The sequence below is a fragment of the Saccostrea cucullata genome, unplaced genomic scaffold (assembly GCF_032062105.1).
Source record: "Saccostrea cucullata isolate Sc308-1 unplaced genomic scaffold, CSIRO_AGI_Scuc_v1 ctg5950, whole genome shotgun sequence".
Classification (NCBI taxonomy): Eukaryota; Metazoa; Mollusca; class Bivalvia; order Ostreida; family Ostreidae; genus Saccostrea; species Saccostrea cuccullata.
In genome coordinates this window covers 1-18,519 of record NW_026929141.1, presented here as the reverse complement: position 1 = coordinate 18,519, position 18,519 = coordinate 1, and the positions used below count along the sequence as shown (strand labels likewise).

General features: G+C 37.1%; 1 protein-coding gene across 1 annotated transcript; it reads left to right on the top strand.

Annotated features, from left to right (window-relative positions):
• The first annotated feature begins 37 nt into the window (after positions 1-37).
• LOC134279898 (proteoglycan 4-like) lies at positions 38-11,527 on the top strand. The gene is made up of 14 exons (XM_062762315.1): positions 38-144; positions 596-684; positions 892-970; positions 1,213-1,395; positions 2,372-3,875; positions 4,086-4,111; positions 4,445-4,478; positions 5,483-6,750; positions 7,096-7,248; positions 7,362-7,643; positions 7,755-7,894; positions 8,002-8,169; positions 8,372-8,430; positions 8,873-11,527. Exons 2-14 carry the CDS (start codon positions 596-598, stop codon positions 10,579-10,581), a joined length of 5,694 nt encoding a protein of 1,897 aa, XP_062618299.1. The 5' UTR covers positions 38-144; the 3' UTR covers positions 10,582-11,527.
• Positions 11,528-18,519: the final 6,992 nt, after the last annotated feature.

Below are 18,519 nucleotides of genomic sequence, written 5' to 3'. Positions count from 1 at the left end.
GCATACATTTTTTAAAGAACTATATTTTTTATCGAACGGTTTTTACAGAAGAGTGTTTTTCGCCCACGAGTATTCGCGCTTTGACTTTCTAGTAGGAAATGTGAAAAAATACCCCGGGTTTATAAATTTATCGTGCAAACAAAGGTAAGTTTTTGACAAATTCATATCATAGCTTAAAACCATGCTACTCATGTTGGAAAACAGCGACATTTAAATGAAAATCATGTAAATTGCATGTTGTGTATTTCATGTATTTTAAAAGCGTACCATAAGCAATGCATAATGAAGTTTCAGAGTCTGAGAGATGTGCAACATTGATCACATTTTTATATTTCTTAATTTTATTTACTGTAGATGTTTCACAATTAAAAATATTCGTCAGACTCTTTGTAGGAATCCATGTAACAGTTTACCAGCTGATCGAATGTTTGTAATTCGCGGCAGTAAACCTGTGTTATTAATATTTTACAAGTCAGGACTGGTCCCTGTGAATTGTTTTGAAGATTCTGTACACGTGTTTAAAATAATTCTACAAGGTTATATGAAATGGAACAAGGTTGACATTATTAATATATGCTCTTGTTTTTATGTGCAGATGTTACATGGAAAAATTGTTGTAATAAAAAGGTCAGGTGCAGATGGAGCACAGTTTCCTTTGACTGCTGAGACCTGTGTGTTTGGCAGGTATGAAACAAAATGTTTTCTGGCAATATTTTATAAATCTTGCAGATTTTCATCATTCCCTAAGGGTATATATAATAATCGAACATAAGTCTTTGATTTAATTTCTGATTATAAAGCAAAACATTAAACCCTGTAGACATAATACATGCAAGACAGGGCTATAAAATTTATTCTTTTGTTGTTTATATGATGATTTCTGTAAAACAGGTCCAGTGAATGTGACATAAGAATACAGCTGCCAAATGTATCAAGGGAACATTGTCGAGTGACTGTGGAAAATGGTGCGGTAAGTATGGGATCATCAAAAATAATGAAAAACCAAATCACTTTATGTGATAATACCATGCATGCTCACAGACTAACACTTACAAGATATTTTCATGTCAAGTTAAGGTAATTAAATGCCTGTATTAATATATGACAGGGTCATCTTTGAAAAATTTGTTTGGAATCATTACCTTGGGAGGGTTGGGTTCAAACCATTATAGCCTTTAATTTAAAAAAAAATATATTTGATGTCCTTTTAAGGTATATCTAACTAATCTGAGTGACTCAAATCCCGTGTCACTTAATGGAAAAGTTCTGGATGGAAAGAAGAAACTCTCCAACAAAGATGTCTTCACAATCATAGACAGATCATTTAGGCTCGAACTTCCTGAGAACATGCGCAGTGCATCTCCGAAGAAGACCCCTGTCAAATCTCCACACAAGGTATTTTTAGCAACTGCATGCTTTATTATACCCTGCTTGAAAAGTGGGAGGGATAAATTGATCAGGATGTCCATCCGTCCGTTTGTTTTTATTTTGTTCATGTGTTTGTGTGTGATACTAGATCTGCTTAGAATCAATTGTATAATTGATAGTTTGCACTTTTATGAATGGTTGCATTTAAATTGCATGTTGAGCATGAATACTGTAGAATCACAAATTTTCGTTGGGATAAAATTTCATTGTTTTGTTGCCTAGAATAGTTTCGTGGGGATTTGATTTCGTTGTTTTGAAAGTGTCCCTATACAATATATATGTCATTTAAAAATTTTGTGTGGGATTTAATTTCGTTGATAATTGTTAACAACAAATAAACAAAATTTAATCCCCCACGAATATTTCTGCTTTTACAGTATTCAGATTTAAAAAAAAGAATGAAAATAAAACTACATTTTAAATTGGTCAGACCAACATCTGCAAAGTTGTAAAGTTTGTCTACAATTTGCAGAAGAAAAAGAGACATCCTTTGATAATTTTAAAAGGTATAACCGTATGAAACCAAAAGAAACAAAATATGGTTAAAAAAATATTTTTCAAATGTAAAACCACATGAATGGGAGATATTAAATTTCAAATTTTCATCACTGGCATAATGCTTTCATTGATTGTTCAATAGTACTGTAGATGCTACTCTAAATGTTCAAAACAATTTTCATACCTGGGAAAAAAATAGATTCTTTTATACTTTTAATTCATTTTTGAAAAAAGTTAAATTATGAAAATAGAAGTACAGTAATTCAAATAAGTAAACGGTGTAGGGAGAAAGAAAAGAATTAAAATTATTGTTTTTGATTGCAATCATTAATAGTTTTAACAACTTTAATTAAATGTTTTCTTCTTGTGTAAGAAAAATTTTAAAGATGACGTTGAAATGTTACAGAATAATCAGGAACTATGAGCTTTAATTTAATCCTTGCAGATGAAGGCAGACTCGAAAATCCTTACCCCTAAGGTAAAACCACCAATTGGAACACCTCAGAAGCCTAATACTCCTTCTGCCAAAAGCCCTAACAGGCGTACTTCATTAGCTGCACCCAAGTCTCCAAGCTCAAATACCGCTGCCACTCCAAAGGCAAAAGGAAGATCTCCTTCGCCAAAGAAAACACCAGCGTCGAATTTAAAGTCAGCGGTACTTTCAGAAACGCCAGCAAAATCTCCAGTAAAGAAGGTGGCAACCCCAAAATCTCAGCCCAGGTCAAGAAGTTCTTCACCAAAGGCAAAGGTAACCCCTGCTAAAACTCCAAAATCAGGTAGAAAATCGAGGAGTGCTTCACCGAAAACCAAGACACCAAACAGGTCACCCAAAGCCAAGACCCCAGTGACATCCACAACGCCAGCTAAAGCTACTGAGGAATCCAAGACAACACCTAAAACAGGGAAAAAATCAAGGAGTATATCACCAAGAGCTGATACACCTGTAGTGGCAAATCCAGCAGAACCTGCAGAGATTCAGTCAACCCCTAAACCAGGCAGGAAATCTAGAAGCACCTCTCCTAAGTCCAAAACACCAAAAAGTGCAACTCCGAAAACAAAGTCTCCTGGGGCCAAGTCACCTGCAAGAAGTGCATCTCCTAAGGCTAAAACCCCTAAAGCCAAGTCGCCTGCAAGAAGTGCATCTCCTAAGGCTAAAACTCCGAAAGTTGCAACTCCTAAAGCAAGTTCACCAAAGGCTAAGTCACCTGCAAGAAGTGCATCTCCTAAGGCCAAAACCCCCAAAGTTGCAACTCCTAAAGCCAAGTCACCTGCAAGAAGTGCATCTCCTAAGGCCAAAACACCTAAAGTTGCAACTCCTAAAGCAAGGTCTCCAAAGGGCAGGTCACCTGGAAGGAGTGCTTCTCCCAAGGCAGAAATCTCTGGAACTGTATCTCCAAAGGTACAGACACCTGTAGCTTCAACTCCTGTCAAAGAGGCTAACGTAATTGCAACCCCTAAGTCTGGTAGGAAATCAAGAAGTGTATCACCTAAAGGCAAGACTCCTAAGGCTTCACCAAAAGCCAAGACACCTGCAAAGTCTACCACTCCTGTTGTCGGGGAACCAAAACAAACTCCAAAATCAGGTAGAAAATCAAGGAGTGTATCACCTAAAGCCAAGACCCCCAAGGCATCTCCTAAGACTCCTGTAATATCTACTACTCCAGTGGTAACTTCTGAAGAAGCTTTGTCCACACCCAAGTCAGGTAGAAAGTCCGGAAGTGTTTCTCCAAAGTCAACAACACCTGCTGCCACTCCAAAATCTGCACAGAAGGCCAGATCACCTAAATCCAGGAGCCCCTCCCCAAAGGCAAAGACACCGGCTAAATCACCGGCTACTACTCCTAAAGCTACTAGTCCTGGGAGGAAAACGAGAACTCCCTCCCCAAAAGCTGCTGCATCAGTAAACACCACTCTGGAGTCTCCAAGCACCAGCGGATGGACACCAGTTGGTAAGCAGTTGAAATAAATTGTAAAGTTATAATTTTAAATAATTATAATAAAAAATTTTAACTTGGTGGTAGTTTAACTTTAAAAAGATTGATTTGATTCATGAATATTTTTCTGTGTATAGAAGAAGTAAATGATAATGAACTTGAGCTGACACTGTGATGTGTATGTTCTTAAATTTTAACCCTTTGATTTGATTTTTTTTCTTTCAGTGAACAAAAAGAAAATGGAAAGAAGAGTAAGTAATAAAAAGAAAAAATAATAATTTTAAGCAGTGGTATATTTTGATATAAAATTGAAGTAGTGAATTAATTAGTGTTGTTTTAAACAGAGGTGAACATTTAGCTGAAGTGAAAGGTGTTAATTAGTGCTGTCATTCACATTTTTGTTCATCCCAGTAAATAGCTGTCAGTGGTGAATTTATCAAGCCTTGATGTCTTCACTCAGTGTCAAACAGTCATTGATAAAAGAAAGTTTGAGTGTCTTGAATATCATTTAGTTTAGGCCATGGTGTTGTGTACATACTTCTTGAGTGCTCTCTATAACAAGGAATTTATTTTATTAATTTTAGTCTCTGCCAGTTGGAGGACCATTAATAACTACAGGTACAGTAAGAGATTATACATATATTTAAAATATTGTTTGTAATTTTTAAAATCATAATAAAGTAAAAAAATACTGAATGCAATTTTATATAATAAATACACCATGTTAATTTTTTTGTGTCTGAGATTTTTGGAAACTGCATCAGTCTTCACGAAAACTCACTGGTCCGAAGACCGAGGCCAGTGAATTTTGATGTCGGGTCAGTGAAAATCAAAACTCAAGAAGTCCGATGGGCTTGTTGATTATAAAATCATACACTGTCGATATATATTTTAACTGACTTACTTGCATAAATTTCATTAATATTTAAAATAAAAAGAACAAGCATGTGTTGTTGAATCGTATTATGATAACCCTATTCGAACATGGATGTATTACGTAACAACCGGAACTAGCTAGTTACTATTAACTAGTACGTAAAATGTTCAAAAATTCCAACGAACAACTTACCGAAACGCGACAAAGGACGAAAAATGGCGGCATTTCAAAAGTTGAAGTATGTAAACATGATTGTTTACTGTAAATCACTTTTTATTCGCAAGAGCTTTATTTTCGCGTAATTACGCGAGCTGGTATGCTCGCGAAATTTAATTTGATTCTCGCGTATAATGGAATCCCTTAAGATTATATAGAGCAATGACCACAATTCGTGAAAATTTTGTCTCGCTTATAAAGAGTCAACGACTATCTCCAAATAAGGTGTCGCGAAAATTTAGTGATCTACAGTAAATTAACAGTTATGAAAATGTATTTATTTTATTACTAGTTTTTTATTACTAGTATTTTATTAGGGGCCAGTAAAAATTTTGGTGGGCCAGTAAAGTTTGAAAGTTCACTGGTCCGACTGGCCAGTTAGTTTGAAAAGTTTTCGTGAAGACTGCTGCATGTGCAATATATGTATCTTAGGCCTACAAACTATAAATTATGTAAAATGACTTACTTCATTCAAATTGTTGAGGAATAAAAACAATGCATGAATATTAATTTTCATATTTTACTTCAGCATTGCCTAAAACACCTGTAAGTTCTGGAAAGAAAAGAAAGTCTACAGAAACTTTGGAGTCCAAGTCTAAACGATCAAGAGTGTCCTTCGGACCCAAACTGAGTCCTGAGCATTTCTTGAAGACTCTTCCTCCATCAACACCTGTAAGAAAAGGGGCAACACCCAAACGGCAGACAGCCAGCACAGAGTCACTGAAACCACTGCTGAAAAGGAAATCTATTGCTACTGCCAAAAAGTCACCTATTAAAGAGGAAAGTCCACATAAATCTCCCAGGGCTAGAGGCCGTTCTCCTGGAAGTGCAAAGAAAGGAAAATCTCCACAGCCTAAAGCAAAGAGTCCAAGGGCCTCACCAAAGGCTTCAGCTGAGACAAAATCCCCAGAGGTAAAGGCTGTCACCCCAAGCCCCAAGAGCCCTAAAAGCAGATCACCAGCAAAGGCAGCAACCCCCAAAGGTGCATCACCCAAGACACTTCAAGAAACACCAGTTTCCACACCAGTAGCAGCATCTTCTCCCAAGTCTCCAGCTCAGCAGAAGTCACCAAAGGCAAAGTCTCCTGTGCAGAGTAAAACTCCACAACCTAAGTCCTCTAAAGCTACCCCCAAAAAATCACCAAAAAGTCCCAAGAAGGCTGCATCTACAGGATCCTTGGATGAATCCATGGGACTGGATAATTTGTTTCAGTCACCAAGTGTGGTTGCAAGTACCCCAGCTGCTGGTAGCAATAAAAGGAGGAGATCAGCTGTCAGCTCTCAGTCAAAGAAGAAAATGGAGGGTGACAGAAGAGCAAGTACAGGAAGTCTTGCAGGTGTTAAGAGACTACTAAAGACCCCTAAAAGACTGGCAGACACCAGCTATACTGGCATTTCTGACATGATGGAAACTCCAAAATCTGCTTCAGGAAAGAAGACTACTCCAAAGGTCAAATCTGCCAAGACTCCTGCAGAGACAAGTTACACTGGCATTGCTGAAATGATAGCTACTCCTAAACAAAAGGTGGCCTCCGCAAAGAAGAAGACACCCAGGATAATTGTTGCTTCCCCAGCTGTACAGAAAATTGATGCTCCTATGGCTGATCTGAGGAAAGCAGTTGCCATCCGAGCCATTCATGGCAAGGGAGCGACCCCAAAATTGCCTAAGATGGCACCTAAAAGCTGGGCAGATGTAGTGAAGAAAGGTGTGCCCAAAAAAGTGGTTCCCCCACAAGCCAAGAGAGTTATGCATTTGAAGAGAATAGCAAAGAAGAGTGCCAAGAAGAATACAAGGAAGGTATGTAACAGTATTTCACAGAAAATTTTTTTTTCTTTTCTAATGAATGGTACCAGGCACAGACATCTGACGTTATTTATTTTCTAATTAAAATAAAACACCCACCCCCCAACTATATAAAGTTCTTTATAGAATTAGGGGATAATATTTTTTTTATATAAAAAGAAAAATTTTACAATGGCTTGAACACAAAGTTAACGGTATTCAGTGTGAAAGGTGAAATTTGCTAAAATCAAGTATCATTTTTTATACATATTTATCCTCCAAATATATAAAGTGTTATTTCAGCAACAGCTAAAAATACTAACAACAGTAAAATTTATAGATTTTTTGCGTACATTTCAGTCCATTGCCAAGACACCCAGAACCAAGGCAAGGGCCACTGCACCAACAACTGGACATGCAGATTCACCAATGACTATTGTCATAGGCAAGAAGAGAGTCAAAACTCCTACTGCTCTACCTAAGAAAGGAAGAAAATCAGTTGGAAAGTCAAAGGTATTTTTTCCTGTACTATTTATAGTGTTCCTTGTTTCCCATCTTGGAATCGGAAAGTGTCATAATTCTACAACATTTCTAAGGAAATGTCATATTTGTATTCTACCTTGTAGGCAATAAAGAACAAGGCAGTAAGCCCATCAGGAGTCCAAGAATTGTTTGCCACGCCCAAAGGGAAATCCCCAACAGGCACTCCACTGAGTACAGGAACCCCCCACTCTCTATTCTCTGACCTGCCAGACACTCCCGTTGGACCTGGAGAAATGGCCGTGTCACCTCTGTCAAACAGCGTTGCTGCAGCAAGTCCTCGTCTGGGTGGCATGAAGAGGCTCTTTGCTCAGCCTAAAAATGTACAGTCACCTAAAAGTCCACTGGGAATCAAGGATTTGATGAAGGTATAAAAAAAATATATTTAAAGAAGCCTAACATGCTTATCTTCAAAATTCTAACAAGTTTTCTGTAGCTTTTGGAAGAGCTCTTTAATAAAATTTGCTTTTGAATTTCAGACTCCTGGATCTTCAAGACCTTCATCAGCCAAGAAGAGTCCTAAAGTTTCATCAACCAAGAAAGCAAAGAGTCCAAAAGCCTCATCGGTGAAAAAATTGAAGAGTCCAAAGTCCACAAAATCGAAATCCCCGGCAACTAGGTAGTGATCAGTTTATGTACATAGAGAAAATGAAAAGAAAAAAATTGAGCTTTTTAAAGATAACAAGGTAATCGGAATTGGATTTAAATTATTTATATTTTCCTAAGGAGAGGGACAAAGAGGGGAGCCAAGGTTTTAGCTACCCCACCACAGCCCACAAAGAAGATTCGTGTGGAGGCCACCCCAGAGGAAAAATCTGTTGGTACAGAAGTAATAGCTGCTGTAGCCACCCCTGCCTCCCCAGCTCCTGCTAAATCCCCTGTAGCTAGAAGAGGGTGGGTATAAATCAATACAGGTCTGAAAAATCAGATGTAATGATATAGATAAAGAAATAGTGTGTGTATTTCATACAAACTTGCTTTTTTAAGAAAACTATAAAAAGATATAGTTTCTAATTTGTTGTGAAATGAGTTTCATGCTTATAAAAAAGTTAAAGAGAATGGAGAAAAACTGATCCAATTTTTATACATATTACAGAGGCAGAACAGCAAAGAAGACTCCTGCCAAAAAAGCAACCCCAGTCAAGCAGAGGAAAGGTAAATAACAATTCTGGATAAGGAAATCTTCAAGTGCATGCGTAGCATTTTTATACCCAGATACCTGAGATACAAGGAAAAACAAAGAATTTTTCTGTTCCCTTGTTTACCATATCGATTTTTACATGGTAACATTTAATTTTAAATGCTGTACTTTGTTGACAAAAAAAAAATCATTTAAACTTCAATATGTTTCTCAAATTCCTTCAAAGCTTTTATAAACTTTAACCAAAATAATCCTGTGTACTTTGGAAAATTTCAATTTTCATTGGTCTATTGAATTTTCTAAATTTTAGTATGTGCTGACAACATATATATAAGCATTGCCTGTATCACTTGTTTCATTAAAAAAACGAAGAAGCATAAAAAATGATAGTCATAAGACAAAAAAAATTACAAAGGTTGACTACAGTTATTTTACTGTGTATTTTATTCATGGTAGATGCCCTGAAAAGGAGAGGAAGACAGACCCAGGCGACTGTTCCTGTGTCTCCAGCAACAGTGCAGACATCTCCCAAGCCTGTGGCTATTGTGGCACCAATGAGTGCTAAGAAAAAAGTTGAGGAAGAGGTGGTGAAACCAGTCAAGAATGGAAAGGATAAAGAGCCTGTGGTTAGCATCACACCAATGAAGAAGGCTGTGGAGAAGGAGCAGAAACGTGCAACAAAGGCTTCTGCGAAGAAAGCAGCAACACCTGTCAAGGAATCTCCCAAACCTACACCTAAAAAGCGTGCTACAAGAGGAAAGGCAGCTAAAGTAGCCACTGAAGAGGAGAGTACGCCTGTTAAAGTTAGTCCAGTCAAAGGTAGAGCCACTAGGAGGAAAGCTGCAGCAAAACCCACACCAAAGAAGGCAGCTTCTCCTGCTAAACCAGTTGCACAGAAAAGAGGTAGAGAAGTAGCTAAAGAGGATGAGGTTGAAGCCGTTGCAAAATGTCAGAAAATGGAGGAACCTGCTTCCCCTGTCAAGGAAAGTCCAGTGAAGGGACGAGCAACTAGAGGAAAGAAAACAGCAACTGCTAAAAAAGTTACACCTAAAAAGGCAGTCAAGGCAGCCTCGCCTGCCAAACCAGCAACACCAGCAGTTAGTACTAAAAAGAGGACAGTTCGGGGAAAGAAAGCTGCAGAAGCAGAGACACAAGAAGTAATAGCAGCAACTCCTGCAGTTAGTCCTAAAGCTACCAGAAGAGGTGGAAGGGCAGCCACTGCAAAGAAAGCAACTCCTCAAAAAGCTGCAGCAGTAAAAACTTCAGGGAAAGAGAAAGTTGCCACACCAGCAGTTAGTCCAAAGACAACCAGAAGAGGTGGAAGAGGGAAGAAAGCAACTCAAAAAGCAGCACCAGTGAAATCTGCCGTGGAAGAGAAAGTTGCCACACCAGCAGTTACTCCCAAGACTACCAGAAGAGGTGGAAGAAAAGCTGTTGCAAAGAAAGCAACTCCCCAGAAAGTAGCACAAGTGAAAACTGCAGTAGAAGAGAAAGCTACAACCCCAGTAGCAAGTCCCAAAATGAGCAGAGCAACCAAGCGTAAAGCAGAGAAAGAAGCTACCCCAAAGAAGGAAGCACCAGTTGCAGTGAGTCCAGTGAAAAGAGCTACAAGAGGTAAAGCTGCTAAAGCAACACCCAAGAAAACTGCAACTCCTGCTGCTTCTCGTAAAAGAGCTACTAAGGGAAAAGCATCAGAGGGCCCAAGTTCACCCAAACAGCAGAAAACAACTGAAGAGCCTGTTGTTGTCAGTCCTGTAAAAGCAAGGAGAGGGAGAGGAAAGGCTGTTGTTACAAAAGCAGCAACTCCAAAGAAGGCCATCAAGAGCAAAGCTCCATCTCCAGTTAAAGATGCACCTGCAGAAGTAACACCAGAAAGCCCAGTCACAAAAACTACGCGAGGCAAGAAAGCTGCAGCCCCAAAACAAAGTAAAGTTGCTACACCAGTGAAAGAAGCCAGTCCTGTAAAATCAAGAGCAACCAGAGGCAAGGCAGCAGGGAAGCCTGCCAAAGCAACACCTAAAAAAGCAACAAAAAGCAAAGCAGCTGCACCTGAGAAATCAGTTCCCACTCCCAAGGTTTCCCCAAGAAAACTAGAGGCAAAGCTGCAGCAAAATCACCAACTCCAGCTAAAAGGACGACACGGTTACGAAGGAAGTGAAGTGTGAATTCTGATATTTTTTGACTGCCAATTCTTCGTGTAAAAAATGTATTTTATGTATTTATTGTAAAAGTTTTATAAATGGCAATCTCATCAAATGCCGGAGATATTTATATAAATATTTACTGGTGTAAGTAACAAAATTTTTAAGAATGGGCAATTTTTTTTTAATTCAGGCAGCAGCCACAATTGTGTTCATTAGAGTATTTTTTTTAAGCATTGGATGTACATTCTTATCCAGTTTGAACCTGAATAATTTGGAAACAATCTTGAAGATGAAAATGTCCATTTTACTTTTCAGTGGCAAATAAGATTGTATATTTATTCTGTGTATATTGTGAGAGAGTAGTCAGTTTGCATGAAAATTCAGGTAATTTTAGAATTGTATAGATATTTATGTATAGTCATCTCAAAACTTTCTTTCTCTCTCTTTTTCAGTCACTTTTTCATGTACCTGTATTGTGTTCAAGAAACATTACATATTTTTATGCTGATCATTTTATTAATCCTTCATTTTATAATCTGCTTGTTATGGTAGTTTTGATTTATAGTGTTGTAACCATAATTTTATCATCTGATATTTTTAGTAGTGCAGATCATTTCATCATTGTGTATGTTATCTTTTGTCCTTGTGCATTGATATTAGTATTTATGTAGCCAAAAATAGTAGAATACAGAGAAAATACACCAGCAAAGCTGGGAATAGATCTTAAGTATATCATTCATTAGGATGTTGTCTCGCATCCATTTTTTATGGTGCCAACAATGTACAACCAAGTTTGCATTTAATCAGTTTTGACTAAAGTTCAATTATAAGATTTGACAATGATTTTTATCATCTCGTATCTTCAAATATTACAAATTTTACATTAAAAAAAAAGGGATTAATACCACTTGCAATTCTCTGTAGATGGGTTTCACCTTTTGGATGAAAGAATAAAATATGGAAATAATTCGTGATTTTTTTTTTCTCTGTTGCTGCCTAATCTATAAAGGTAAACAAAGAATTGTACCCTGCTCTCATTGTCTCTGTGGGTAAGATATTTTTTTTGGCACATTGTGACAAATATGGACATCCTATCATATGTTTTTGTTGTTGAAAAATTGGGTCAAACATGAAGGTCGAAAGGTCAGAAAACGACAATATCTTGTCACAGGTAACAAATATGAAGGCCTTATCTCTTCTCAAAAGTTTTTAAGGAGGAAAAAATATGAAAGGTACAGTGTAGGTCAAACCTCAAGGTCATGGGGTCGTAAATAATGTGTTTAGAAAGGTCTTGTCACAGGTGGTGTACATGTGAAATAAAGTCCTGTCTCTTCTCATTCAAAACTAGATCAAACTTCAAGGTAACTTGGTCAAAAAGCATGTAATAAATTATTAGAAAGGACGTCACAGGTAATATATAGTTATAATTTTAAAGCCATATCTCTTCTCATTCAAAAGTTATGGCCGATTTAAACTTTTTAAAATAATGTTTTTTAAAAAAAAGTTGGAAGTATGTCAAATTTAAAAAGGTCTCGAGGTCAAAAATCAAAATGGATTTAGAAAGGTCTCGTTACAAGTTATACACATGACGTGTAATATGATTGAAGTCCGAATTCAAAAGATCTGACCAATTGCAAGGTTTAAGTTTTTGTGATGGACATGCCCCCCCCCCCCCCCCTCGCTTTCGTGATTTTCCCATTTCTAAGAACGAGGGCGCTTTTGATTGGCATTCGGCAGGAATCGGGCGTAATTGAAAAGTGAAAATTTTATCGACATGTCACATGAAATTTTTACATTTTTTTTTATTTATGGGGTTCCTGTGCCACAGGAAAGAAAAATATTTTCCCGAAATTGAGCTTTGATTTGCTAAACTTGAAAACTGGCCAGATCAGACATTTGGTACAAAATGGTACATTTTACACATGACGTGTAATATGATTGAAGTCCGAATTCAAAAGATCTGACCAATTGCAAGGTTTAAGTTTTTGTGATGGACATGCCCCCCCCCTCGCTTTCGCGATTTTCCCATTTCTAAGAACGAGGGCGCTTTTGATTGGCATTCGGCAGGAATCTGGGCGTAATTGAAAAGTGAAAATTTTATCGACATGTCACATGAAATTTTTACATTTTTTTATTTATCGGGTTCCTGTGCAACAGGAAAGAAAAAATATTTTCCCGAAATTGAGCTTTGATTTGCTAAAAAATAACTTGAAAATTGGCCAGATCAGACATTTGGTACAAAATGGTACATTTTTAAACGTTTTTTCTTCTATCTCTTGGGTCTTCTCTCCATTATTTTTTAACGTTATTTGTATGTAATTTAATTCAAAGAAACGAATACACATTTTTGAAAAATGGAGAGAAGACCCAGAGACCACGAAAAATGAACTTTTCACCAAAAATCCAAATATGTAGAAATGTGGTGATCAGCTTTGTTTGTGTAGCGGCGATAGCTCAGCAAGTTTTGCTACCTGTTCAGTGCACTTGAAGTGAAAAGTTTTTTGGTTCGAGCCTTGCATGGGGCGTTAATTATTTTTTCATGCAAACAACCATTTATTTTGTCAGTTTCGTTTTATATACTGATGTATTAAAATTTTGAATTAGATAAATTTTGGTTCAGTTTGGTTCTTGAGCGAAATCAATTCCAATCTTCTTTACTTCGTATCAAGAATCCATACATTAAATATTTAGGTGTTAATTTTTGTGAAACATTACTGTGTTATAGTACCCCCTAGGAAAAACGGACATATTGAATGTTACAATCTCACAAAGTCTTTCAAACTTAATGAAAAAAAAACCCTATGGACGTGTTTGTAAAATCTGACCAGCTATGATCAGCCAACCAAATTATGGACATTTAAAGGTACTTGGACACATATTTGAAGTCAATATTTTCTGTACAATATTACGACTTAAATATTTTAATAGCAGTTCACACAAAAATTAATAAAAAATCTTATTTGATTTAAAAATCATTAAAACTTCAATTTTTGGGCGGGTTTGATTGACACATCCTTGCACTTTCTCAAATTTTAACCTTATTCTTAATCCTTAGGAAATGTGGCAATATTGGTGTGTATTAATAAAAAATATTAAAACTTTTATCCAGAAAAATAATTTTATTCAGAGTAGAAATGTTAGGAAGCAAAACTCCTTCACAAGTATCGTCATTCTGGGGTAAGAGTTGTGTACAGATCTAGAGTTTAGCAAATCGAGTACACTCGTGTTATGTACACTGTTTTTGTAAACAGGGCACGAGTTCTGTCATTGTTAATGTTTACAATTCACCGGATGCGTTCAATAGTCACAGTCTGCTTACCACAACTGCACGGACTGACAATATATTGTGTGTTTGTTTAGTTTTCGAACATGTCTACTCTGAATTTTCTGGATTATAGTATTAATATTTTTCATTTATACACAACGAGATTGTCACTTTTCCTATATAAATATTAAGAATAGAATTAATTTGTGAAAGTGCAAGGATGTGTCAATCAAACCCGCCAAAAAATTTGAAATTTTACTATCTTTCACTTTAAATGAAATAAGATATTAAATTAATTTTTATGTGAAATGCTATTAAAATATATATAACTAAGTCGTAATATTATAGAGAAAATAATAACTTCAAATCTGTGTCCAAGTACCTTTAAACCATAAATGTTTCGTACAAATGATTCCTACAGATCACACGCCAAATGCGCCCATCTTAATTCTTTCAATCTTTGGAGCATCGCATTATAGCTGCAGAACTGTGAATTATGAATTTGTGAAAAATAAATGGCATCTTTAAATAATCTTCTTCCCAAGAACCACTGGACCAGGAGAGATGAAAATCATGTGGAAGCATCCTCAGGTAGTGTAGATTCAAGTTTGTTCAAATCATGATCCCCACGGGTAGGATGGGGCCACAATGGGGGATTAAAGTCAGAAAAAAGAATACATAGGAAAAGTCTTCTTTTTTTTAAATCTTCTTTTCAAGAACCACTGGGTCAGGAAAGATAAAACTTATGTGGAAGCATTCTTGGGTAGTGTAGAATCATGTTTGTTCAAATCATGATCCCCACGGGTAGGATGGGGCCACAATGAGTCAGGAAAGATAAAACTTATGTGGAAGCATTCTTGGGTAGTGTAGAATCAAGTTTGTTCAAATCATGACCCCCGTGGATAGGGTGGTCACAACGAAAAAAATCAAAGTTTTGCATAGGAATATATAGGAAAATTCTTTTTAAAATCTCAAGAACATCCGGGTCAGGAACGATCAAACTTATGTGGAAACACGCATCTTCTTTAGGAGAACAGGAAACGTAAGACATGATTGGTCATATTTAAATGGAAGTTTCCTCGGTTAATTTAGAATCAAGTCTGTTCAAATCATGACGGGGGGGGGGGGGGGGCGTTAGGGCTTGGACACGTACAATAAACGAGTTTTATTTATAGGAATATATAGGGAAAATCTTCTATAGAATGGAAAGGTCATAGTCTCATTGTCCCCCGCTTTCGCGAAAGCGAGGGGACATTAAATCTCATTCGTCTGTCCGTCGTCCGCCAGTCTGTCAGTCTGTAAGTCTGTCAGTCTGTCCGTCACAAAAACTTTAACCTTGCCCATAACTTTTGATTTAGTGGCTATGACTTTCATATTACACATGTGTATTCCTTGTGTCAAGACCTTTCTTTGGGTACCACCAAATTTGACCTTTTGACCTTGAACTTGGAGTTTAAACTACTTTTACTAAAAGATTCCAAACTTTTACTTTGGCCATAACTTTTGAATGGTAGGTACTAGGACTTTCATATTTCACATGTGTATTTTTTGTGGCAAGACCTTTCATTAGATACCAACAACCTTGACCTTTTGACCTTGACCATGGAGTTTCACGTACTTACGCAAAAAAACTTTAACCTTGACCATAACTTTTGAACGGCGAGAGCTAGGGCTTTCGTACTTCATATATGTAATCATTGTGAAAAGACCTTCCATTATGTACCAACAACTTTTACCCTTTGACCTTGACCTTGGAGTTTTAACTACTTTTTAAACTTTAACCTTGGTTACAACTTTTTAGCTCACCTGAGCCGAAGGCTCAAGTGAGCTTTTCTGATCACATTTTTGTCCGGCGTCCGTCTGTCCGTCTGTCTGTCCGTCTGTCTGTCTGTAAACTTTTCACATTTTCGACTTCTTCTCAAGAACCGCTGGGCCAATTTCAACCAAACTTGCCACAAAGTATCCTTGGGTGAAGATTCAAGTTTGTTCAAATGAAGGGCCACGCCCTTATTCAAGGGGAGATAATTGGGAATTAATGAAAATTTAGTGGTATATTTTAAAAATCTTCTTCTCAAGAACCACTGTGCCAGGAAAGATGAAACTTATGGGGAAACATCATCAGGTAATGTAGATTCAAGTTTGTTCAAATCATGACCCCCGGGGGTAGGGCGGGGCCAAAATGGCCGACCAAAGTTTTACATAGAAATATATAGGAAAATTCTTTAAAAATCTTCTTCTCAAGAATGACAAAGCCATAATTCATCATATTTATATGGAAGCATGCTCAGGTAGTGTAGATTCAAGTTTGTTCAAATCATGACCCCCGGGGGTAGGGCGGGGCCAAAATGGCCGACCAAAGATTTACATAGAAATATATTGGAAAATTCTTTCAAAATCTTCTTCTCAAGAATGACAAAGCCATAATTCATCATATTTATATGGGAGCATGCTCATGTAGTGTAGATTCAAGTTTGTTCAAATCATGACCCCCCGGGTAAGGGCGGGGCCAAAATGGCCGACCAAAGTTTTACATAGAAATATATAGGAAAATTCTTTAAAAATCTTCTTCTCAAGAATGACAAAGCCATAATTCATCATATTTATATGGAAACATGCTCAGGTAGTGTAGATTCAAGTTTTCAAATCATGACCCCCGGGGGTAGGGCGGGGCCAAAATGGCCGACCAAAGTTTTACATAGATTAGAAATATATAGGAAAATTCTTTAAAAATCTTCTTCTCAAGAATGACAAAGCCATAATTCATCATATTTATATGGAAGCATGCTCAGGTAGTGTAGATTCAAGTTTGTTCAAATCATGACCCCCGGGGGTAGGGCGGGGCCAAAATGGCCGACCAAAGTTTTACATAGAAATATATAGGAAAATTCTTTAAAAATCTTCTTCTCAAGAATGACAAAGCCATAATTCATCATATTTATATGGAAGCATGCTCAGGTAGTGTAGATTCAAGTTTGTTCAAATCATGACCCCCGGGGTAGGGCGGGGCCAAAATGGCCGACCAAAGTTTTACATAGAAATATATTGGAAAATTCTTTAAAAATCTTCTTCTCAAGAATGACAAAGCCATAATTCATCATATTTATATGGAAGCATGCTCAGGTAGTGTAGATTCAAGTTTGTTCAAATCATGACCCCCGGGGGTAGGGCGGGGCCAAAATGGCCGACCAAGGTTTTACATAGAAATATATAGGAAAATTCTTTAAAAATCTTCTTCTCAAGAATGACAAAGCTATAATTCATCATATTTATATGGAAGCATGCTCAGGTAGTGTAGATTCAAGTTTGTTTAAACCCCCTCATGACCCTTTAAATCCGGACAAAGGGAAGCATAGGGCGGGGCCAAAATGGCCGACCAAAGTGGCCTTCTTCTCAAGAATGACAAAGCAAATTCATCATATTTATATGGTTTTACATTTGTTCAGAAATATATAGGAAAATTCTTTAAAAATCTTCTTCTCAAGAATGACAAAGCCATAATTCATCATATTTATATGGAAGCATGCTCAGGTAGTGTAGATTCAAGTTTGTTCAAATCATGACCCCCGGGGTAGGGCGGGGCCAAAATGGCCGACCAAAGTTTTACATAGAAATATATTGGAAAATTCTTTAAAATCTTCTTCTCAAGAATGACAAAGCCATAATTCATCATATTTATATGGAAGCATGCTCAGGTAGTGTAGATTCAAGTTTGTTCAAATCATGACCCCCGGGGGTAGGGCGGGGCCAAAATGGCCGACCAAAGTTTTACATAGAAATATATTGGAAAATTCTTTAAAAATCTTCTTCTCAAGAATGACAAAGCCATAATTCTTCTCAAGAATGACAAAGATAATTCATTCATGCTCAGGTAGTGTAGATTCAAGTTTGTTCAAATCATGACCCCCGGGGTTCCGACCAAGGTTTTACATAGAAATATATAGGAACTCAAGAATGACAAAGCCATAATTCATCATATTTATATGGAAGCATGCTCAGGTAGTGTAGATTCAAGTTTGTTCAAATCATGACCCCCGGGGTAGGGCGGGGCCAAAATGGCCGACCAAAGTTTTACATAGAAATATATAGGAAAATTCTTTAAAATCTTCTTCTCAAGAATGACAAAGCCATAATTCATCATATTTATATGGAAGCATGCTCAGGTAGTGTAGATTCAAGTTTGTTCAAATCATGACCCCCGGGGGTAGGGCGGGGCCAAAATGGCCGACCAAAGTTTTACATAGAAATATATAGGAAAATTCTTTAAAAATCTTCTTCTCAAGAATGACAAAGCCATAATTCATCATATTTATATGGGAGCATGCTCATGTAGTGTAGATTCAAGTTTGTTCAAATCATGACCCCCCGGGTAAGGGCGGGGCCAAAATGGCCGACCAAAGTTTTACATGAAATATATAGGAAAAATCCTTCAAAAATCTTCTTCTCAAATGACAAAGCCATAATTCATTATCTATATATGGAAACATGCTCAGGTAGTGAGATTCAAGTTTTTCAAATCATACCCCCCGGGGGTAGGGCGGGGCCAAAATGGCCGATCAAACTTTTACATAGAAATATATTGGAAAATTCTTTAAAAATCTTCTTCTAAAGAATGACAAAGCCATAATTCATTATAATTTTATATGGAAGCATGCTCAGGTAGTGTAGATTCAAGTTTGTTCAAATCATGCCCCCCG

Coding starts and splice junctions, on each gene's coding strand:
- LOC134279898 (XM_062762315.1), top strand. CDS start 596: ATGTTACATGGAAAAATTGTTGTAATAAAAAGGTCAGGTGCAGATGGA. Junction 8,170..8,371: donor TCCCCTGTAGCTAGAAGAGG/GTGGGTATAAAT, acceptor TACATATTACAG/AGGCAGAACAGCAAAGAAGA. Junction 8,431..8,872: donor CCCAGTCAAGCAGAGGAAAG/GTAAATAACAAT, acceptor TATTCATGGTAG/ATGCCCTGAAAAGGAGAGGA.